At 36.2% G+C, this 25,030-nt stretch overlaps 2 protein-coding genes and 1 long non-coding RNA gene across 3 annotated transcripts; 1 reads left to right on the top strand and 2 right to left on the bottom strand.

Moving 5' to 3' along the window:
- Positions 1-2,298: 2,298 nt before the first annotated feature.
- LOC116167456 lies at positions 2,299-2,585 on the top strand. Its single transcript, XR_004144531.1, has 2 exons — positions 2,299-2,385; positions 2,436-2,585. It is a non-coding gene; the product is annotated as an uncharacterized LOC116167456 (long non-coding RNA).
- A 4,753-nt stretch (positions 2,586-7,338) lies between these two features.
- On the bottom strand, positions 7,339-13,170 carry LOC116167044. The gene is made up of 2 exons (XM_031482280.1): positions 13,069-13,170; positions 7,339-12,693 (listed from the first exon to the last, which is right to left on the bottom strand). Exons 1-2 carry the CDS (start codon positions 13,168-13,170, stop codon positions 7,339-7,341), a joined length of 5,457 nt encoding a protein of 1,818 aa, XP_031338140.1.
- Positions 13,171-21,840: 8,670 nt separating this feature from the next.
- Positions 21,841-24,672, bottom strand: LOC116167041 (uncharacterized protein K02A2.6-like). Its single transcript, XM_031482279.1, has 4 exons — positions 23,545-24,672; positions 22,920-23,485; positions 22,499-22,809; positions 21,841-22,430 (listed from the first exon to the last, which is right to left on the bottom strand). Exons 1-4 carry the CDS (start codon positions 24,670-24,672, stop codon positions 21,841-21,843), a joined length of 2,595 nt encoding a protein of 864 aa, XP_031338139.1.
- Between the last annotated feature and the right edge of the window lie 358 nt (positions 24,673-25,030).

The following is a 25,030-nucleotide window of genomic DNA, read 5'->3' as shown; positions in this document are numbered from 1 at the left end:
AGGGTTGAAAGTCTTACCTCCTTTTTCTTTTTTTCTTGAATCTTTTGTTTGAGAGCAACTTCCTGATGGTTAATAAATAATAACAATTCCAACAATAAACTATATTATTAAAATCAAACTCAATCCAACTCCATTTCCTTAAGATTAATTCAATGAAACCTTTCCAAATCCAACACTTTTTACCAAATTCTAAAACCATGACCCCGTTTTTCTAAACCTTTCTAACTCTTAACTCTACTTTTTCCTCCTAGTATGAAATAAACATTGAACATACCCTTAATTGTCACTATTACAAGTACCTGTTTATTATCACAAATTACTTTTTTCCAAGGACGTTTTTTATTAAATGAACAGAAATTTAATTACCCGTGCGGGGTTGCTAGTCCCCCATCGGGCGCCTCCCCAGGTGGCGGATAGAGGAAAGCCTCCTAGATATAGTAGGTGGCACCGGGGAAATGAAATACTTGGGGCGGACCAAAACTAGCAGCGGCGTCTGGCCAGCGTGGTGTTTTATGTGCAAAATTACCCCTAAGAATGCCAAACTTATAAAGGAAATGTACCCCAGGTGGGTAGGTTAAATCCGGAATCCCACATCGGACGACCGATCAGCCTCAAGGATTCTGGGAGAAGCAAAAGCTCGACAAAGACAGGGAAAAATCAGAGAAAACAAAACCAGCAGAAACAAACAGAATACAACAATAGATCCAATCCATCAATATGAAAAAATAAACGAACTCGAAGAGGAACTAAGTAAAATCAAATAGGACATTTTAGGGATATCAGAGGTTAAAGGAAGAGGGGAAATGTGTATAGACCTACATTCAGGAAATCACTAGAAGATGAAAATATAAAACCAACAATAATTATGGGAGATTCAGGAAGAAAACGGAAGGCTCTGAAAACAAAATAAAAGAGTATGGACTTGGAACCAGGAATACTAGAGGTGACCGACTACTGGACTATTTAGAACAACAAAACCTTCCCGCAATCAATACGTACTTTAATTTGAAAAAAACACAACCGAAAATGGACATGGGTCTCCCCTGATGCGAAGACAAAAAATGAAATAGACTACTTCTTCTTCAAGAACAAACAAATCTTTAAAGACGTAACCGCGCTTAATAAATTTTCAACGGGCAGCAATCATAGTATACTAAGAGCCAACATAGAAATAGATAAACTAGAGATGAAGAAAACAAGAAAGAAGCCCACGGTAATCAACCATAATAGAATAAGACAAAACGCGGAAGAATATAGACAGATCTTGAGAAGAACCCTTAAATGACAGTCGGAAGCAGAAGAGAGAGACATTAATAAATCAATAACGAAATGAAAGAAAACCTATTAGAAGCGGGAATGGAAAGGTAATAAAAACTGAGCACGAAAGGAAATAAACTAAGTAATGAGACAATTAAATTAATGGAAAGTAGACGAAAATTAATAAACGAAGACAAAAGAAACCCAGTAGAATACCTAGAGCTGAACAAACTTATTAGGAGGAAAACAAGAGAAGACCTAAGAAAATATAATGAAACCGAAATCGAAAAGGTAATCGAAAGGAATAGGGGCCTAAAACGCTTACGACCAAATTTGGGCAAACCAGTACTTATTTCAATAAATGACGAAGCAGGAAATTATATAAGAAATACAACTAAAATATCAAAAGAAGTAGAAAGATTTTATAAAGAACTATACACCTCTAAGAAAGATGCAGACGTAAACACAGAAGGATATATTAAAAAAAGAATTACGAATTTGAACTCGGAAATACTACCAAAAATAGAGAATTGCGAAATTAAAGCCGCACTATCACAGCTAAAGAATAACAAAGCACCGGGACCAGATGGAATCCTCGCCGAAATGTTAAAGGAGGAAAAAGGAGAAGTTATGGAAACATTAAGAAATCTCCCCTACTTTTGATTGAGACGTCTAATCGAAAAAGTACCAATCGTTTTGGATTCTACGCACCCAAATTAATAAGAAAAAGTTTTTTCCCGAGAAATTTTGGTGCAGTCAATTTTGGGTAAAAAAGGAAGGTTATACACTGCCTTTTTTTTTATACACTGCGTTTTTTTTTTGCCCAGAAAAAAAAATTGTCTCAGATTGACCGGAAAAAAATATTTTCTTATAGAATGTGGCCTGTAGAATCCATAATTTCAAACAGTTCCAAGATCGGGCTACTAGATCAAAAGTTACAGCCTTTTGAATTTTTTGTCGAAATTGGTTTTTTGCCCATAACTTTTGATTGAGGCGTCTAATCGAAAAAGTACGAATCGTTTTGGATTCTACGCACCAAANCAAATGCATGTGCTGAAAAATGCTCGTGGTTGGGTAGAAAAAATAATTTTGCTATTCATAAGTTACACTTTGTTTCTATAATCAAAGGTATGCTTATTATTAAGTAATTATATTTGAATAATTTAGATATTTTTCAGAGGTTCTCTGTGCCATGTACCCAACATTAAAAGAAAACGACTTCGAAAAGTCTTGTGGCGAGTGGTTCCGCTTCGCTAAACAAAGATTAAACAGACAAAAGTAAAAAACATGTTGTACATATTCAGAGGTAATAAAATTTGTTTTATTGATGTACTGTTTAATTATCCTGCCTCACATTCATTTTTTGTTTCAATTTTGTAGTAATGGTAATATAACACCTTTAATAGCAGTTATATAACATAGATACCTAACAAATATATTAATAGTATATATAATAGTAATATGATTAAGTTTTATAACTGCAACATATTTCTGTTACATAATATAAACATAACTCAACGATATAACTGTTATGTTACTGTGGTGTTGCTTTGAGTGGGAAATTTTAACTTTCTGGTAACTTACTTGTAATAGTAGATTTACATTACTGGTACATTGTGTATGTAACTCTGATATATAACTTTTACATAAAAGGTATGTATCAGTGTTTGCTGGGTAGCGTGAGGACGCTTACTGAAAGTGAGGGATGTAGTAAATAATAATAATTTAGACTTGATGAACTCGCTTCCTTTAAAACACGAACGTGTAATAAATTCTCCTCTTTCTCTATTTATAGAAGATGTAAATGAGAAGTAAAATAAATTTCAGTTGACACTGACTCCATCTCTTTAATGTACTTTGTTGCAACAATTCGCCAACGATCGATTGGTTTGTTAGATGTCGCTGTATGTCGATATTTCAATTTGTAAATTTTAACTGCGGTGAATGCAAATTTAGCTATGGGACATTAGTTGGTCTATAAGCTAAGAGGTTTATAATTAATCAGGTTCAAGTTCAAAAGCTCAGTCGTTTTCTGACAGCCGATGAAGTATAAATTCATTGGAAAGCTTCTTATGAATTTTGAATTATAAATTGTGTTGGCAATTTTAGTTAGTGCTTGATTGTGCACGAAAAAGAAACCCATCCCTTGTTGAGGTATAGAGTACTCGTTTTTCGTGCAAACTTTATACCACTTTTAGAAGCACTAACGAAATGTCTTGTGGCAATCGTTAGTGCTTGATTATGCACGAAAAGGTAACACAGCTCCTCCGCCCCTTTTTGGGGTACAGGGTATCCGCTTTTCGTGCCAACTTCACACCACTTTTAGACGCACTAGCGTAATGTTTTGTACCAAATTGTTACCACCTGCATGATACGCGGACCACGTGGAGAAAAAAAAGGGCATGGATCACGGTAAGGGACAGTGGCTTTGTACAAAAAGTTTCCCGAAGGACTTTTGTGTCAAAACCAACATTAACATTAATGGATATCCACAATATAGGAGAATGGGAGAAGCTTTACCGTAAATGGTACACGGTACACAAAATAAATCTTTGGATATTACTTATGTTTTTTTCAACAGTCCTTAAAATAAGGGAGCTATGAAGATTTTTCGAAACTCAAATGAACGCCAATAACCGTGGCACTAAATCAAGAATCGGAACTAACAAATGTTGTTTGTTTTTATAGAGTTCTGATAGCCGTTTTCGGGTGTAATGACTTAATATTAACACCCCAAGAAATACACTGCAAATATTCAAGATTTGTTGCCAAACAGTAGAACCCCGATTATCCGTGACGCGATTTCCCTTAATTGAAATTACATGTTACATTTACGCACCATACACCAGAAGCTTAAAAAAAGCTTTTCACACAGACCAAAGCATAGATATCTGAAAAATATCCCTTTTTTGGAAAATTAACTAATTCGAGTAAATATTTTACTTTGGATATTTAAAGTACAAATGTTCTTGTATAAGGCTACTAGATCAAAAGTTACAGCCCTTTGAAAATTTTTTGTCGAAATTGGTTTTTTGCCCATAACTTTTGATTGAGACGTCTAATCGAAAAAGTACGAATCGTTTTGGATTCCACGCACCAAAATTAATAAGAAAAAGTTTTTTCCCGAGAAATTTTGGTGCAGTCGATTTTTAGTAAAAAAGGAAGGTTATACACTGCCTTTTTTGAGGCCGGAAAAAAAATTATCTCAGATCGACCGGGAAAAAACATTTTCTTATAGAATGTGGCCTGTAGAATCCATAATTTCAAACAGTTCTAAGATCGGGCTACTAGATCAAAAGTTACAGCCCTTTGAAAATTTTTTGTCGAAATTGGTTTTTTGCCCATAACTTTTGATTGAGACGTCTAATCGAAAAAGTACGAATCGTTTTGGATTCTACGCACCAAAATTAATAAGAAAAAGTTTTTTTCCGAGAAATTTTGGTGCAGTCGATTTTTGGTAAAAAAGGAAGGTTATACACTGCCTTTTTTTGAGGCCCGCAAAAAAAATTTCTCAGATCGACCCGGAAAAAAATTTTCTTATAGAATGTGGCCTGTAGAATCCATAATTTCAAACAGTTCCAAGATTGGGCTACTAGTTCAAAAGTTACAGCCCTTTGAATTTTCTTTCGAAATGGGTTTCTAGTCTATAACTTTTGATTGAGAAGTCTGATCGAAAAAGTACGAATTGTTTTGGATTCTACGCACCAAAATTAATAAGAAAAAGTGTTTTCCCGAGAAATTTTGGTGCAGTCAATTTTGGGTAAAAAAGGAAGGTTATACACTGCCTTTTTTTGCCCCGAAAAAAAAATTGTCTAAGATCGACCGGAAAACAATTGTGGCCTGTAGAATCCATAATTTCAAACAGTTCCAACTTCCAAGATCGGACTACTAGATCAAAAGTTACAGCCCTTTGAATTTTTTGTCGAAATTTGTTTTTTCCCCATAACTTTTGCAGCCTACATAAAGGAGAGATAACCATAGAATGGAATGAAACTCATACAATCCTGTTATTTAGAAAAGGCGACAAAAATGACTTTTAAGAATTATAGACCCATCTCACTGCTGTCGCAAACCTATTCATGAAAATCATTAACAACAGGCTAACATACAAAATATCGTATCAACCAGTGGAACAAGCAGGATTCCGGAAAGGATACAGCACCACTGATCACCGCTTAACGATGAGGACACTAATAGAGAAAGCTAACGGAATCGCATTTAGTATGCATCGATTATGAAAAAGCCTTCGATAGTGTCGAAATGTGGGCAATAGAAAAAGCTGTTAACAACTGTAGAATAGACTCCAGATACAGAATATTAATACACAACATTTATAAGAAAGCAACTATCACAATACAACTAGAAGACCTAGAACTAGAAAATCTATTCAAATTGAGAGAGGTTAACATTTAAATAATACACTGTTGCTTGATTAATAATAAATAGCCGTATTTACTTAGTCGTACTAATATAATAGGCACCTCATATCACTTTTTAAATATTTTTGGAAGTATTGGGAAAATTCCTACCTTTGCCCTACCAATGAATCAAAAGTACAATCATTCGCTGTGTGAAATCAACATAAATACGATCCGATGTTGCCATTTAGATATGTAAATTGCTTTGATAATATGCAATAAATAAATTTTTCTACGAAAGTGTAGAAACCTTAGACCATATGGTCTAAGGTAGAAACACGATTGTTTTTGTAGGTAAATTGATTGTGAAAACAGGTCTTTGAAACACTAGTGCGGCAAAAATATTTTCTGCACGCATTTTCTACACGCTAATAAACATATGCGAAGTAACTCTTTATAATTGTATTGCTTTATTCGCACAGTTTCGTTATATAAGACAGACAATGGTAGAATTTCCTTTGCCTTCTGCTACAGAAAACGTTCTTGGGACATGATTCTTGGAGTCAGGAATCGTTAAGTATCAATAAAATTGTATCTTGTTCTGTGAAATCCGTTACAGTCATTTTACAACGTTCGCTCCGACGGCAAGCTCCAGCTACTCCAAGGACGAGAGCAACCTGTAATTAAATTATGCTTATTTATGATTTAAAAATACAATAAGAAATTGACAAACCTTCATCATTACAAATGTTTCATCAGGCGCTTCTCCCAAAAACTTAGCGATTTGTTCTCTTATGAAAACGCTCCTTTCCGAAACGCTGCTTACACTTTTGGGGTAGCAATTCATGCGAAACCGCATTAGCCATTTCCGCAACTTCCGGCGGTGTGCACATACCTTCTTCATCTTCAGTTTCGTCAAAATCTATCTTAACACTTCTTCACTACGCCACAAATTGTTTGACTTAAATTTACGATTTTTCAAACAATTATGTTGTGTCAAGGCAACCGGCTTACTGGATCATTTACAATTGAAACATCCAACTACGATCAGACTATACGATTTTTTGTCGTTATTTGGCTAGTTGAAATTTCTAATTTCTAGAGAAGAATTTTTCACTTTCGTAGAAAAAATAGTATGAAACACGCATGCCGAAACGGTAATTGAAAAACTCGTATAATAGGAACACTCGCTGGCGCTCGTGTTCCTACATTTATACTCGTTTTTCAATAATACCGTTTCTGCACTTGTATTTCAATGTACTATTTCGTATTTGTAATTTTTTGACACTCATCTCCTCCTACACAATACAAGTCTAGCGAATTATGGCCCACCCTAAAACATATTGGTCCCCGGTTGGCTCTCCCATTGAAATATTTCTGGCGACGCCACTGTTGTTGGTCGTAGTCGCGACCAGTCGTCGTTTTGATTAGGTACTGGTTGGTTCAGGTGGCACTGTTTATAATTTAATCCTCCAAACTAATATTCACCATGTCAAAGTAAGGGAAGATTTATTCTCTACAACATGTCAAATTCAAAATACAACTTGTACTACTAAAAAACACGTACTAAATTTGGTGCCCTTAAAACCAGTTCACCAATATTCAAAAAAAAGCTCAATATTTGACGTTAAATATTTCAGCTGACAAAATTAATAAAAAATGCAATTATTTAACAGTCAAGGCTAAAATGATGATCTGCAACATTCCAACCCCCGTAAATCAATCACTGGGTTGATTTACTAATGACATCCAGAACTGCAAGCTTAGATGCAGGTCTCTGAAGAAGTCGATCATTTGTTCGTATTTCTGCTCTCCGTACTTGACCGTCTTTACCAGGAAAAACTTTCTCTACTATTCCCCGTATCCATTGTTTTCGATGAACATCGTCTTCACAAATGATTACTAGATCTCCTACTTTGATCGGCTCCTTCTTTTCAAACCACTTTGTTCTCCTGGTTAGTATAGGTAAATATTCTCTTATCCACCTACGCCAAAAATGATTTTTTAAAGCATTTGCCACTCTCCATTGCTTTCGAAACGTCCATAATTTTTCGTCTGGCGTATAAGGTGATTGTATAACATTTGTATCTCCAATTAAGAAAGAATTTGGTGTTAATGGATGTTCTTCTAATGCTGACACAGGTACATGAGTCAATGGTCTAGAGTTCACCATGTTTGCTGCTTCAAGCAAGTAACTGCGTAATGTTTCAACCCTCGGAGCTACTTCCTTTAACGAATGTTTGAGAACTCTTTTAATAGATCGCACTAGTCGCTCCCAACATCCACCCGCTGATGGATTGGAAGGACAATTAAACAGCCATTCTATTCCTTTCATTGTGGATTCCGATATTATGGCATCTTTATTATACAAATTTTCAACTGTCATCAACTCACCCTTCACTCCGAGGAAATTAGATCCGTTGTCTGATCGGATTCTAACTGGAACTCCTCTCAAATTCATAAAGTTTCGGAGGCATATGATACAAGAATCTGTCGATAAGTCTTGTGCAATTTCGAGATGTACTGCACGAATCGTCAAGCAAGTAAATAATGCCACCCACCTCTTTTCACGTCTTCTTCCAATTGTAACATGAACAGGTCCAAAATAATCTAGTCCGGTGTACGTAAACGGTCGAATGTTTGGAGTTAGGCGATCTAGTGGTAACTGTCCCATTTGTGGCACCTCTGGTTGAGCTGTTTCATTTTTACATTGCTGACATTGGCGTTTAGATGACCTTACTAAAACACGTAAATCGTTAATCCAAAATTTTCGCCGAATTTCACAAATGATCAATTCTTCGTTTTGGTGGTGACATAAACGATGATAATGACTGATGACAAGTTTTGTGACTGGATGTTGTTTTGGTAAAATTATAGGTCGCTTGGTCCTCATTGGTAGTGTAGGAGCGTTGTCAATTCGTCCATTTAATCTAATAATCCCATCTTCATCCAAGGCTGGTGTCAACTTATATATATCGCTTGATTTGCTGATAGGAACACGATTAGTCAGTGAATCGTATTCTTCGTGAAAAGTTTCCATCTGTACAGTTCGGAATATCAAAATTTCAGCCTGTCTTACTTCCTCAACTTTTAGTTCACCTGTATGCAAATTCATGTTGGAAGCTTTAGCTTTTAAATTCTTTACAAAACGTATCATCCAAGCAGCTGTACGTAAAATTTTGAAATAACTCGAGCTATTTGCAAAGTTAAATTGAATCATATTTTCACGAATCATCATAACTACATGTTTTGGTGGTTGTAGTTCTAGGTCTTCATCATTTACTACATGACAATCTGTTTGATGAGGCCATTTACTTTTGTCTTGCTTCAACCATTCTGGTCCGTTTATCCACCTTCGATTAGGTTTGAACTGAGGTGGATAAATGTCACGTGTCGCATCATCAGCAGCATTTTCATGTGTTGAAACCCAGTTCCATTGAGTGGGTTCTGTTGAATCCAAAATTTCACCCACTCTATTAGCAACGAATGTCTTGTATTTTCTTATGTCATCCTTGATCCAATGAAGTACAGTTTTCGAATCGCTCCAAAATGTCGATTTTGAAATAACAAAACTGTGAGATCTCAAAACAGTTTTATACATTCTAACTCCAAGAATTGCTGCCTGCAATTCGAGCCTTGGGATGGAAAGGTATTTGACAAGTGCGCATTTAGTTTTCCCCATGACGAATGATACTGTAACTTCATTTTGCGAAGTAACTCGAAGGTAGCACACTGCTGAAAAAGCGACTTCACTCGCGTCTACAAATATGTGAAGTTCAACAGCTTTTGGCATCCGCAGTCCCTTTGAGTAACAACGTGTAATACGAAAGTGACTAACCTTTGTTAATTCTCGACTCCATGCACACCATCGCTCGTAAAGATGTGTAGGTATTGGTTGATCCCATTCTACACCAGACCTCCATACAAGTTGCAAGAGTACCTTCATGTATACAAGAAAATCCGCTAAGAATCCGAACGGATCATATACTGACATGACAATCGCTAAAAATTCTCTCTTTGTTGGAATTCTTTCACAAGTGATTACTGTCGATTCTAAACGATTAAACTTCAAGTTGAATTTGAACTCGTCAGTGGATGTGTCCCATACCATGCCCAGTATCTTATCACATGTAGAGGATTTGTCCAAGTTCATATCCACTTGATATAGTTGATCACCTTGTTCCTGATTCAAGATCGAAGTAACCTTTCTTGAATTTGATATAAAACCTCGTAATTCAAAACCACCAGCCATCTCAATATTTTTAACCATCATGGATACAGTTATTGCCTGTTCATCGGTGTGAAAGCTATTAACGTAATCGTCAACGTAATGTCGTTCAATAATTGCTTTGGCCGCTTCGTGATGACTTTCTAGATACTGTGTTGCATGAAAGTTTTTGACATATTGAGCTGTTGTCGGTGAAGATGTGGATCCAAATATCATAACTAACATCTTATATACCTCAATTTCGCCAGTTTTATCATTTCTCCATAAAAATCGTTGAGAGTTTTGGTCTTCTTCACGAATTATCACCTGGTGAAACATCTCCTTGATGTCAGCACATACCCCAACTTGACCTTCACGAAATTTAGATAAAACTGTGAGAAGTGGCTGATTTAGATCTGGACCTGTCAACAATGATGAATTAAGGGATGTTTCTCCAACTTTAGCCGCGGCATCAAATACAAGTCTGAATTTTCCAGGCTTATTTGGATTCAGTACACCGAAATGTGGTAAATACCAAGTCCGTGGAGAAATTTCAACAACCTCTTCAGATGACAATTTACGAGCATATCCTTTCTGCACGTAGCTGACAATAGTTTCCTTGTACTTCATACCGTAAACAGGTTCTTTTTTCATCTTGTTTTCAACATTTCTCAATCGACTGATTGCCATTGGGTAACTATCTGGTAAAACTATGTCATCGTTTTTCCATAATAGACCACTTTCGTAACGACCTTTGACCTTTTTTGTTGTTGATTCCAACAGTTGACGCGCTCGAACCGTTTCAGAAGACTCTCTTGGTGTTGTTGATAGTTCAACACCAAAGTTTTCAGTGGTAAAATAGTCTTTTACAATAGAATGGATGTCGTCAAAGTACCCTCTCACATGAAACATTCTTTCTGGACTTGATTGTATCTCATTGTCAACTGTTCTTCCATAAACTATCCAACCAAGAGGACTTTCTGCAACAATAGGTCCATTTGATGTTTGTTGAATCTTTCTGTTCGATAATCCCAAATGACAAAAGTCCAATCCTATTAATAGCTCTGGTCGGGCGTCAGTATAGCTGGCAATAGGAAGATTTTGTAAGTAGTCATATTTGGAATGAAGTTGATTCATGTCTACAGTTTGCATTGGAAGACAAAGATTGTTTACGGTACACACATTCCTCATCTCAAACACTTCGGCATTGTTATGGATTCCAGATATGTTAAATTTAACGATTTCAGTTTCTTCAGAACTACAGTGGTCTCCGAACCATTGGAGATTCAACTTTCGCATAGGTCCCTTCAACTTCAAACGTACAGCTACGGTTCTCTTGATCAGACTTACGCTTGATCCCTCATCAATCAATGCATACGTGGAAACAACTTCTCCTCTATTGTATAATTTTACTGGAACTACTTTAAACAACACCTTGGATTCATTTGCTTTCAACGCAGCATGACAGGATACTTCCATATTTAAAACCGTTGGCGTAGATTTATTATCTTGACATTCACTGTGTAATTGAGGATGATGAACTCTGTTACATCCATTCTTATTGCAAGACTTTCTAATGCGGCACATTCTAGTAGAATGTCCAAATTTCAAACAAGAAAAACACAATTTCTTTTCTGTTACTAACTTCCATTTATCATCTGTAGATTTATTCAAAAAATCCGGGCAGTTAGCGATGAAATGGTTCTTTTCGCATAAGACACAGTTCATTTCTTTCTTACTTGTAACGTTGGAAGTGTGAAGCATTTGATATTTCTTGGGTGTCGTCTTTTTCTCTGTCGGAGAAATCAAAGAATTGCACACAGGAACTCTGGCTATGTTGTCGGCTTTAACTTCAATCCAGTTACTAAAATCTAATATAGACGGGACACCAGTCAGTGAACTAATATGAGAGGCCCATGCAATTCTCATATTCATTGGGAGCTTTAAGATCAACTCATTAAGCAGTGTGGGATTGGCAAGCTGATGTTGACTAGAACAAGTTAACATAAAGTGACTAAAGTTGATCACTTTGTCAGCAAAAGGAATAATCTGTCCCACATTATTTTCACAGATTCCGGGAATGTTCTTCAACATAGTAATTTGTGCGTCCACTAAAAGTTCTGGTCGACCAAACCTGCTATACAATCTCTCCATGATCTTCTCCGCCATGTCGTCGTGAATTAATAACCACTGAACAAGCTCACGAGCTTTCCCTTGCAAACTACTGTTTAGTCTCGTTGTATTTTCTGAAGAAGTATATGCAAACTCTGTCGTAGTTCTTTTATACTCTGCATTGAAAACCAGCCAGTCGCAAGGATTTCCATCAAACTTTGGCAATGCTACTAAATACTTTCTGACAGGTAACGATGGATGCTGTTGCCAATATACAGGGTTATTTGGGTAAACAGAAAAACTAGGAATTGAACATGAAAGTGTTGACTGTTGGTGCGTAGAATTTCTTGTCGGAGTTATCGAAGGCGAAGGCGTATCAAGCTGTGCAGGTAATGTTACTGGGACTGTATTATTCAGTATAGCTGATGATCGAGTTGTAGGAGGGACTTCAATTTTCATCGTTCGCTGAACTTCAGCTAGTTGTCGATTTGTAGCTTCCAGCTTCTGATGAAGTTCATTATTCTTCTCTTCCATCCTTGTCTGTACCTCTGTATTTTGCATCAGCTGTGCTTGCATCAATGTAATCTGATTCGTAAGTCCTTCCAAAAGTGATGTAACCCTAGAATCTTCCATTTTGATTGTTACATCCAAGTCTTTGTCGTCGTTTGAATCGTCAGATAAACTTCCAGTAACAAATTCCTCGAGGTAAGGTGGTGGACGCCCATTATTCAACCGCTCACTCTTCTTTGGCATAAATGACTATTAGAATGTCAAATTTAAGAATAAAAATGTTGTTGGTCGTAGTCGCGACCAGTCGTCGTTTTGATTAGGTACTGGTTGGTTCAGGTGGCACTGTTTATAATTTAATCCTCCAAACTAATATTCACCATGTCAAAGTAAGGGAAGATTTATTCTCTACAACATGTCAAATTCAAAATACAACTTGTACTACTAAAAAACACGTACTAAATTTGGTGCCCTTAAAACCAGTTCACCAATATTCAAAAAAAAGCTCAATATTTGACGTTAAATATTTCAGCTGACAAAATTAATAAAAAATGCAATTATTTAACAGTCAAGGCTAAAATGATGATCTGCAACAGCCACTGCCGATACAAATCAAGGTTTCCATACCTCTAGAGCATCTTCACCAATACTATGCAGAAGTACCGCTACTTGTACTGCTGGTAGTTTCCCCGAACTCGAAATTAGTGCCAAATCTCCTTCCATTACCATCGCTTTAGGTTATTTTAAGAATTCCATCTTGTATTCGATTATCCTTCTTTAGCCTCTTCTTCAATATGGAGATAATATAAGGATTGCAAATATAATTAAAGTAGTACAATTTTCAAATCGTGTCAAATTTTTCTAATATAACAGCGTTACTTATTAGTTACCATTTGCATAGTTACCAAATACTCATTTCTTTCAGATTTGGACCTTTAATACTGAAATTGCTGTAACTTTGGACTTACAGGAGTACAAAAAATAGGGTACATACCACAGGACTAGACCGCTTGCTACCCTCAACTACGTTTCGGACAACAATCTGCACCCTCGGGATTAAAACACACATTTTAGTCCCTTGCTACGTACTATTATAACCGCCTACACTGCAGAATACTATTATTTTTGTACTTACCCAATTCAGTAAACCACAATTATTTAAAGCAATTGTCGAGGCGCCGAAAATTTACATTTAATGATGTAACTAATGTAATGGCTTTGTTGAATTAGTGAGTTAAGTATTCAACTTACATTTTGCATTGCCAAATTACTTCAAATTATCCAAAATGCTTTTAGAATTTAGTACTTATGCAAAAATGAAAACTAATTAATTGTCTTCCAGAAGTGCGCAAACAAAAAAAAGAACAAAAAGGGCCGAAAACTTTATGTTTGAATTATTCAATACAAAAACGTGGTTATCATAAAAAAAAGTAGCTTTTCGCAGTTCGAATACTTTTACCAAGAGACATAAACCACAGAAACCATTTAAAAAATTTCATAACACTTCCAAATTAAAATTAGCGATGGTCATTTTACCGATCCCTTTAAAGTACCTTCACCCGTGTCATTTAAGAAATTAGGTATAGGACCCTATCGCTGTCGGCAAATCTACAAATTTAACCGAATCCTTTTATTTTTACCGTATAGCTCGAAGGCTGCAGTCGTTGCCATTCTCTTCGGCGTAAATCTCCGAAATTATTAATTTCCCTTTTTCGCTTTTGTCATCTATAATTGTCTGATACTTTGAACACATTTTCGTGATAAATGTACGTCATGAATGAACGAATGATGTAATTTGCATACGAGAAGCTGTCAACAGCAAAGGAAGACCCACGAAGATAAAATCTACAAGAATCGAATTTATAGCCATTGTGCGTGGGCAGGTGGACTAAACTAACTAGTATTAACCACTTTTTGTAACACTATCATCTATTTATTACAAATCTATGAAATTTATGTGCAATGGCAAACGGACCGTTCGTCTAGAGAGACGGAAGTGCATTTTTCACATAGATGAATAATCTAGTTTTCCTATGGTTAAATTTGCCGGTCATTGAAAATAATGCCACTTCAGCAATGTGCATACCAGCACCTGTTTATGTCAAAGAAGAAATGCTATCAATAAGGAAGTTCACGAATTTAAATAAAGGCATAAATATTTCAAAATGCAAAAAAACTACAAATAGAGATCCTAATCGTTTTGCATTATCATAAAAGTACCTTTATTTAATTTTAATCTATCCTTTCGGCTTGCCCGGTAAAGCGCTCTACGGGGGTGGCCGAATAATTAACCGTAAAATTGCCTCAATTAACACCAATTATTTTGGTTTTATGTGCTTTACAGGTTGTTTACATTTGTAATTCAAATTTGGATTTTAGGTAAAATGGTCCAGGTATCCAAAACATCCGCTGTCCTTTTACATACTCGTTTAACAAATCGCCTTTTTTACGACGCGAAGAAGTGGGTTAAAGGAGTGAAATTCGAGATGAACATCGAGGTAGGTGGGACCCAGTTCGTGTTACCTTTACCACTATTTTATCAATCATTGTTCAATGCACAATGTGCAAATTGTAAACTGTTTTCGACATTGAAGTACTGTAAACGGCAGCTTCTGCAGGCGGGACCGAAAAATTACTGTTTACAAAAAGGAGTAGATCTTAGATTTGAGCTCAATCAAAATTAATAACGAAAGCTATAATTCGAATAGATCTTTGGCTTACAACTAAGGTGCTATTGGGGTTATCCAACAAGCGGTAACGGCGCCTCTCGCAGCGCCGATTGCAGATAATGGTTCAATAACTAATCCCTCATATTATATCGCTTCAGACCTATACTTACATTTAGCTAATTGGGGTTAGCCCAAAAACCAATTATAATTTTTAAAGTAAACATTGTTATAGCATCCGCTCTACTAAAGAGGTACAAACCGTGTTTTATGTATCATAAATTTTTGGAAATCAACGACTTAACATTAACTGTAGATTACTCCACAGCGTTACCCAACATTCGAACAACGTACAGCATATAATTTTTCGAAACATCTATCCACCCCATCAAACCACTTAAAATCGACTTTTTCGGTGTACAACTTGGATATAATTTAAAAATGTTCAAACGCATTAATTAGAGAAATTTGCCGTTTTTAAAGTCTATGGTTTCAACTTTCAGTTTAACTTTATGAGCCATGATTGAGTTGGTTTAAATATCCTCATCCCTGATGACTTTATTGGAACTTCGGCTCGTATTAACAGAAAATTTTAGATTAGATCAACAAGTTTCGGAAGCGATTATTGGGGCACTATTATAAAAGAGTGCTCAGATTCTGTATTAAAAAAATCATATACCATAAGGTTTATCCTTAATTGGATTATGTAGTAGACTACGACAACAGCACCACATGTTTACTATATTCACAGCGTCTTATTACTTTATTATTTAGTGGTATATTAATACAGGTGTATTAATAAATAATGATTACTAACCAAATAATCTCAATATTATTGTTGCTATTAAATAAATAAACAATTTAAATAATTACAATTGTGTTAACAGTCCATTTTCCTTCTTTATATTATTACTAACATTTTTTTCAAGTTTTGGTACTATCAACAACCATATAGTTTAGCCAAATGGAATGCTATTCATCAGAATCCTTTTTATTTAAATATTATTTGTAAATTGTATCCAAATTTCCCTTTCTTTTCCTCTTCTATAGGTTTTTTCGTTTTCCACTTATTATCTATCTTTTTTGTCCATTATTTACCATTTCGTGTAATGTCTCAGTGTCTCAGAGCTAGACTTCTCCTTATAGCGATGTATTTTACCCGAGGGTTTAAGGGTAAACCACTGAGCAAAAATGTGTATCTACACCAGAATTCCAGAAATCCCAGCAATTTTCATCATACTGCGAAAAGACGTCCAAAACGGCAAAATAATTCCATTCAATTCTAAAAAATTCCATTGGTTTCCAAAGAATTCCGTTGAATTCCAGTAGCTTCCAAAAGTAATTCCAATGAACTGGATGAGCGGTGTGTTGACTTTAAGGAGACATGAAAAATGGACAAATGCATAGGAGAAGGGCTAAAAAGTAGCACACGAGAGTGGGTTGGGAGAAAAAAGTATTGTTTGACGTACTCTCCCAATGGATCAACGCACTTGAGCCATGTAGTCATACTTTCATGACCAATCGGTACATGCGAACACCCAGTATCTGGTGGCGCAAAGGTCGTGCCGAAAGTATTTTTGTTGGTTCTAGGAGTTGAAGATAGAAGGTAAAGGTAATTGATTTATTTTCTAGAGTTGTGTGTCACCCGCCTTTGCCGTAAACAAAACCTGTAATTCATTCAACGTTTGCAATCGTTCCCGTCAAGATATTTCAAATATCTTTGTTGCGTCCGAAAGCTCTTGCCATTTAGAAGACGAGGAAAAACTAATATTTTAGAATTTCAGTTCCGTTAAATCATTATTAGCAGGTTTTAGTTTCCTATGTTAATTTAAAACGAGCATGACCATGCAGATTTACGCCGGTATCAGTTTGATAAAAGACCTTTTGCGGACCTGAGAAATTCCAGGAGACAATAGGTGTTAATTAGAATTATGAATTTAGAAATATTATCCAGCAAATTAAGTAAGTGTAATTAGGGGTATCTAATTAAATGAGGTACTGTAAACAGCATCCGAATAATTCGTGAAGGGTTTCAAATGAAGCCCTCTTAATTAATTTAAATTTTAAGATCAATTACAGATTTTTATCACGTCCACAGGCCGCACAATTAATTAAAGAAACACCGATAATTAATTTGTGATTTGTTGCTTTCATTCCCGCTGTGAAACTTGCCGTTTTGTGTCAGCCAAACTTCCTGAAGCTACCGTTTACTCTGATTGAGTGTGCCCGAGACTTCCGTGTACGTTCCGAAAACTTCTACTACCACCGACCTTGAGTATGGGCAAGACCTTACTCCTTAGAGGCACTCGCATCCGATTATTTAAATTTTCTTGCTCTTTGTGCGCGGAATTACTACCGTAGCTCGTTGCAGAACTCTCACGCCAAATCAAACGAGTAATATAAGCGGGATGTGCGATATCAATTGAAATCGCAAATCGACCTATTTCTGGAGCATTACATTTATTTTTTTATGTACCCGCTAGTTAAGCGTCACCGCAATATCTAATATTGAAACGCATAAGGATCTACGACATTCCATTAAGTACGGAAATCTCGATCGACTTATAAAAGACGCCGGAACAAACGAATGGTCGGCCAGACGACAGTTGATGAAAGTATTATCTTCCTTTTGAAAACCAAGTAAAACCCTAAAGTTCTACAATATTCCGTTGTCGAGATACTGGTCCATATATAAAAGGCGATCTTTTAATGAAATTCATAAATTATAAACTTCAAGAATTTTTTCAGCTTTTAGACTAAACGATGCAGGAATAACACGATAGTACTAATATATTGCCGAAAACCCGAAAATTCTACGATATTACATTGCAGAGATCTCCATCGATTTATAAACGGCGCCCGAACAGCTGACAGTTAGTGAAACAAAAAGCTTTTCTTTTTGGGAGTCAAAAATGCGATAGAAACAAATCACGGTTAAGTGAACAATAAAAATCTTATCTATGAATGTGCAAAATTTGAAAGTATGTACTAGGACTCGATTTTTCCACCTCCCAATAACTTTATTTTCCGAAGAAATTCCATGGATACCACTGTTTTGAATTTTGGTGCAATTTTTCATTATGATTGTCTTTTAATCACATATGCCTTGATAACTTGTGTGGCAATTGTCTAGTCCAGGAATATAAAAACGAATCCCTCGTAATTTATACAAATAATTCGGCTTTCTAAGACGTTTCAATTCTGAAATTTCGTTCCTCGCATATATGTTAAAATAGGTATCCATCAATATTTCCGCCTCTGAGAAATTTTTCTTAATACTGCAAAACAGAAAAATGAAATGTTTACCGACTAATTGAGGAGAATTGTTTTCCGCCTTTGTTCCAATGTAATGCACCTCTGTGTCCATATAGTAAAATGAAAAGCGAACTCCGTTGACAATTTTAAAAACTGTAAAACAATCGCCGTTGTTTTACCCTATTGTGTGTTCAACATTTTCTGTTTGCCCAAATACAAAGGAGCGTGTGTGTAATGAATAAGTCCGATTATAGGGACGTTTACCCAATGAGGGTTGGATTTCAATTGATTCAATTAGGTACATGTTTACGTATATAGTTAGCAAACAACGATAGTATAGCCACCCTTCTTGTTTGCTTGCGAATGCATATTTTTATAATACCGCCGTACTTTTTTTGATAAACCTTTAAAATTAATTTAAGGTTTCGTTTCTCAGTCTATTGAGAAAAAATGTGAATATTCAAGTGTTTTCGTATAAAGTACAGGATGAGAATGGGGTGGTTAAAAGTAAAATTCTCAACACTAAACAATTCGTTTGAAATTATAATAATTATGCAGCACACAATATTCCATGGAAAAATGGTGGGTACAATATATCGAACACAATGAAGGAACGCGGTCGGTTGTAATGACGGGGAGATCCATACAAAGCTTTGCCAGAGCTTTGAATGGTCCTAATGATCACCTTCGCGACTTCTACCGTTCTTGACTTCTTTACGCCAATATAAACAGTTATTCTTTATGTAATCGAAATACAATTTTCCACGGAGCAAAAAAAAATGATTTATAGACTGGTAGCGTTTTTTGTTTGTTTATGCGGTTAGATTAACTTTCGGTTTCATTCTTTATCTGTGCTTTTATCGGCCCACAATATATTATCATACGCGATGTAGTGAATATTAACGCGTATCCTGCTAACGATACATCTCTATTAAGTTATCGACTTTTAGCTCGGGGCTTGAATTCGAACGTAAAGAAGTCAGGTTTTATATCAATTTAATTATTATGTTCTAAACGGCGGCAAACCGAAGAACAATAATTATAATTCACGGGCTGTGTCTTTGCCGACAGGTTAAAGCTATTGTCAGCACCGTTGCGTAACATGTGTTCCCTTAAAAACATTCCTCCGAGACCACGAAATTGTCTAATTGAAATTTCTTTCATTTTATTTTTACCCAGTTAATTTATAAATAATTATATCGCATGTACTGGTTTTTATGTGGCGATCCATAAAAAGAAGACATAAGTGAGATGAGGATAATTGGACAGAACATCTTTACATTAATAAAAAGCTATGAATGGGTTGAAAGTGAATATATAATTTATGTAAATGTGCCAGTGATGTATGAATTCAAAGTTATCCATTGTGATATGGCATTTCTTTTAGCAAAATTAAATTGGTATGTATGCGTACCTACTTCCTATAACTTTTTTGATACATTAGAATTTGTGAAAGTATAGTAAGGAATTTTTCATAAATTTTTGTAAAGTTGCACATTTTGCCCATTACTATAATCGATTCGCTGAACAGAAACACTGAAACCATTAAATTTTGTCCAATATAAGCGTCAGTCAGTTTTAAACCCACAAAACGATCAAAAGCGGGAAATTAAGAAAAGTTCATAGGAATACAAGAAGTCGTGATAAATTTTCAGTCTCATTAGTGTCATGTATTTAGCATTGGTTATTCATCACACCCTAGAAACTCATTTAGTTTATTATTTACACCAAACATAACATCTGAAACATCATTTAAAGCAAGTACAATTATATCAGTACAGTACACAGTACAGTACAGCCACAGACTTTAAGATCACCCACATTTACAATCTATTACCACCCTTTTCTTTAAAACATACACGCCACTGCACATAACATAACCACACTTATATTAATATACATTTGATTCATCCCATTTTTACAGTAAGTTATTTTTAATTAGGTACATAATTGGTTTTATATAAATAAAAAATTTTCAATTATACTATACTAAACATACATTTCAGCCAAGACATCTACATTCACTTCATGTTTTATAATAAAAAAATTTTCTTCATTTATGTCTTATGACGGTAAGCAAATTTGTTATTACTTATTTATTATATGTCACGGTATATATTTTATAGCAAGGCCTGATGATGGCAAATAATATCCGAAATCAATAACCAAAAGAAACTTTAATACAAACGTTATTACCACTCGTTTTATTTTGTAAATCAGTACAGTAGCGCAAATTTTGAAAATTGCATGTGTATGTATAGTATAATATAAAGAAAGATTCATCACAATTTCAAGATTACACGGCGTTAATCAGAATTCTGATTCTGTGGAGCACGAGTCATCTCCCACATTGATTATCAAGGCTCCACAATGATGTCCATTACGATATCAATTTATCACATTTTTTTCTTTCTTCGCTTTGGGCATGCCGAATTGCGTACGTCCAATTTTCTACGGTAACATTCTCTACAACTTGCTGAAATAATGAACGCAGGCCTCATTTTAAATGTGGTGTTGTTCCTCGCAACTTCACTTTTAATTTGCCTCCATATAAATTCAATTGGATTCAATTCCCAAATTTTGTCAACAACGTACTTAGCTTGCTTGACAAGCTGCAGGACTCTTACCATGTCCTCTTCGTAAACTGTCGATTCACTTGTCAATCAAGCTTATATATCGGCTTTCTTCGTGCCTGTGTTTGGTATTTGTTCACTTTCTTCTTTGATCTTTCTTCGTGATAGTCTCCCTTTTTCTTTGATTCAAAGAACAACAAACCTCCCTCGACAAAACCATCCTCAGAACCTTTGTGCGGGATTATAAGTCGACTTCCCTTACCCGATGGATCTTTTAATCTCGATGTTAATCCTTCGATGAATGCTTGTCTTGGGTTGCGAATTGTGACGTCCTTCCATACTTTGGTTACAGTATGACCAGCATTGACTCAAGTTTCATCTAGAAAATTCAACTTCCTCTCTTCTTCCCGGTATTTTATATTTTTTCCCTAAGAACACTATTGCGCGACCCAATGAATCTCGTACCTTAATTGGAATTATTTGGTCGATGTGTCTTCTAAATTTATCGTTATCTCTTGACGCAATATCAAACATTGCAGCACCCTTTTGTGTTTCAATTGTGCCTTCCTTCCAAGACGGTTTTGCCGGATTAGCAAAGTCTCTAAATAACACAGTATCACCTAATTCTACAAATTTCTCTTTACCTCCATTGTTACGGATTTGGCGTTCTTGATTTTGTTGAACGATATTTGCTGTACAAGGTCTTATCAAATCTAATCGATTACGTAAGCGGCGGCCAAACATTAATTCCGCTGGCGATTTATTAGTAGTGGAATGTTGGGCATTCCGGTAATCGAATAGAAATTTTTGTAAATCCTGACTTGATTTTTTTAAGTACTGTTTAACCATTTTTACTGCGATTTCTGCTTGGCCGTTGCTACACGCCCACGGATGGTAAGGTGGGCTTAAAATGTGTAAAACTCCGTTACAACGAAAATAATTTTCAATTTCATGAGAAGAGAAGTAAATGGAGGTCCCCCGTCGGTTACAACTACCTTCGGAAGTTCAAATCGAGCAAATAAAGGCCTAAGTGCCTCGATAATTTTTTCCGCCGTAGTTACATTCATCTGAATTACCTCGAGCCACTTAGTGTGGGCGTCAATGATAACTAAATACTTAGGATCTCTAAATGGTCCCAAAAAATCAATATGGACACGTTCCCATGGATTCTGTGGCCATTCCCAGACATGCAATTTAGTTCTTTGAGGTAAGGGGCGAACAGAATTACATGGCTCGCAAATTTTGCATACATTTTCAATGTCCAAATCTACTGTGGGCCACCAAACATAGGAACGTGCTAGCGATTTGCACTTATTAATTCCAAAGTGACTGCTATGCAATTCTTTTAATATCTGCGGTTGCAAAATTTTGGGAATGATAATGCGGTAACCCCATAACAAACAACCATGATCGTTATGTATCTCCGCTCTGCGAGTAAAATATGGTTTTATCTCTTCGGAATCAATAACTTGTGGCCAGCCAAACATCGTAAACCCTAAAATCTGATTTAACAATAAATCCTTACGAGTTTCCTTAGCGATTAATTGATAAAATCGGGAATACCCTCTTCTACATAAAATATTTGACCTAAATCAGGCTTATCATTAGGCGTCTGGCCTTCAGGTAAGCGTGTTAAAGCGTCGGCAATGGCATTATTTTTCGAATGGACGAACTCAATGTTAAAATCGTAAGCTGATAGCATTATCGCCCAACGCTGCAAACGGCTTGCTGCCATTTGGGGTATCCCCTTCTTTGTTCCAAAAATCGACACTAATGGTCTGTGATCAGTAATTATGGTAACTTTCTGCCCAAAAAGGTACTGATGAAATTTTTTTATTCCAAAAATAATGCCTACAGCCTCTTTATCTATTTGACTGTTATTACACTCGTTACGCGATAATGTTCGTGAAGCAAAAGCGATTGGCCTGACGTCCCCATTTGGAAATGTGTGGGAAATTACTGCACCAATTCCTGTAGAACATACTGGCATCGCACGATAACGTTATCGGTAACTGGTGGATTGAAATGCGTTAACACCTTTGTTGACCCTAAAACACGTTTTATAATTTCGAAAGAGTTATCGCACTCGTCACTCCAGTTCCACGGCGAGTCTGAATCGCGCGGATCTTCTCTTTCGAAACGCGTAGGTAATCCTTCAGCATCCACGATATGTCCCAAATAACTTACGCTATTTTCGAAAAAATCACACCTATTTGCTTTAATCTTAAGACCCAACGAGTTCAATTTACCCAACACTACCCGAAGTCTCGAAAAATGTTCGTTATCTGAAGGTCCCGTAATGAGTATATCGTCTAGAAAAACGCACACTCCTTCGATACCGTTAAAGATATTTTCCATAATATTTTGGAAAATGCTTGGAGCCGAAGCAATGCCATATGGCATTCGATTATATTCAAATAATCCGCGATGGGTATTAATAGTGCAACATTTTTTTGATTCATCATCCAGCTGAACTTGTGCGTACGCTTGCGACAAGTCCACTTTGCTAAATTTTTTACCGCCCGATAATTTTGAAAACAGCTCCTCTATCTTTAGTAACGGATATTGGTTAATTTTTAGGTTCGGATTAACCGTTGTTTTAAAATCACCAAATAACCGAATTGATCTCGGAATTGATCCGTCTTTTTTTTTACCGGAACGATCGGAGTCGCCCAGTCGGAGTATGCAACCGGCGTCAAAATTCCTTCACTCACTAATCTGTCCAATTCGGCATTTACCTTCTCCTTTAATGCGAAAGGCAAAGGTCGAGATTTGCGAAAAACGGGAACCGTATTTTCTTTTAAAAGCAACTTTGCTTTTAAGTGTTTTAAGGTACCCAAGCCTTCCGCAAAAACATTTGGAAATTCTTGAACTAATTTATTACGTATGTCAATTGCGGTTATCGCGTTGATACTCGAGCACAATATTGGGATTTCCAATTCCCTACACCACGACCGGCCTAACAGAGGAGGTCCTCCATTATCAACCACGTATAATTTTAACATTTTAGAAATACCGTTATACGAAGCATTTACTTTGATGTAACCATTAGGTATTATGAAATCACCGGTGTATGCTTTTAATTTTAGCTGGGTATTTTGTACTTTCTTATTGGGGAATAATTCCTTGAGTACTACCGAATTAATTACTGATATCGCCGAGCCAGTATCGACCTCCATTTTTAAATTAACATTATCAATTTTGACATTCAGGGTAATTGGTTTATCGCTATTTTTACTATTAAAAATTAAATTAAAAAAAGTTTGGTCGTCAGATTCATACTCGGACGATTCCACATCAACAAAATGGCTACGTTCAGTAATCGGACCCGTTTTATTTTTATTTCGTGGACACACGTACCTCAGATGGCCCCGTTTTTTACATTTAGAACACACCGAGTTGCGGTGAAAACATTGCACACTAGAATGATTACGGCGTCCACAGTGTTCGCAGGGGGTGCGATCTTCCTGTTTACTAGTAGACGCGCTTGGACCTCTGGGTACTCGATTCGTTGACGGTGAGCTATGACGTTTACTAGGTTTATGACGACTTCGTAGTTGATGGACTGACTGCACCTCACTTTCGCGGGATTCCACCAGCGTTGCGTCTTTGGCGGCAGTTTCAATATTAATTGCGATTCCGTAAGCTTTTTGGAAAGTCGAAGTAGTCGCCTTCTCGGTAAATAACCTTTGGATTATTACTCCGTTGCGTAGTCCAAACACTAGCTGATCCCGCATATTCTCGTCCAATTTGGAACCGAAATCACAAGTGCCTGCTAGCTTCTTCAGATGAACGACATACTCGGATATAGACTCTCCCGCTGTTTGCTTCCGCTGTCTGAATTTGTAGCGTTCCGCGATGACAGACGGTTAGGGATTTAAATGATTTTTCACTATTTTAACTAACTGGTCAAAATTTTTATCCTCGGGTTTGTTTGGGTCACACAAATCGACCATAAGCTCATATGTTTTATCACCCACGACCGACAATAACCCTGTTACTTCCCGCTGGTGCATTAGCGATAAAAAATTGGTTAACTCGCGCTACGTATGTTGGCCAATTTTTCCCTATCGGGTCGAATTCCGGTATCCTACC

The sequence above is a fragment of the Photinus pyralis genome, unplaced genomic scaffold, assembly GCF_008802855.1.
Source record: "Photinus pyralis isolate 1611_PpyrPB1 unplaced genomic scaffold, Ppyr1.3 Ppyr1.4_LG3b, whole genome shotgun sequence".
NCBI classification, from domain to species: domain Eukaryota; kingdom Metazoa; phylum Arthropoda; class Insecta; order Coleoptera; family Lampyridae; genus Photinus; species Photinus pyralis.
The sequence above is the reverse complement of the archived record's forward strand: the minus strand, read 5'-3'. Positions and strand labels throughout refer to the sequence as shown.

Excerpts from the sequence above, each read along its gene's own strand:
- LOC116167044 (XM_031482280.1), bottom strand. The coding sequence starts at position 13,170 with ATGGTAATGGAAGGAGATTTGGCACTAATTTCGAGTTCGGGGAAACTA. Across the intron at positions 12,694-13,068 it reads TTGGTGAAGATGCTCTAGAG|TCATTTATGCCAAAGAAGAG; the intron begins GTATGGAAACCT and ends ACATTCTAATAG.
- LOC116167041 (XM_031482279.1), bottom strand. The coding sequence starts at position 24,672 with ATGCGGGATCAGCTAGTGTTTGGACTACGCAACGGAGTAATAATCCAA. Across the intron at positions 22,810-22,919 it reads AACGTTATCGTGCGATGCCA|TCAAATAGATAAAGAGGCTG; the intron begins GTATGTTCTACA and ends GTGTAATAACAG. Across the intron at positions 22,431-22,498 it reads AATATTTTATGTAGAAGAGG|GGTTTACGATGTTTGGCTGG; the intron begins GTATTCCCGATT and ends ATCAGATTTTAG.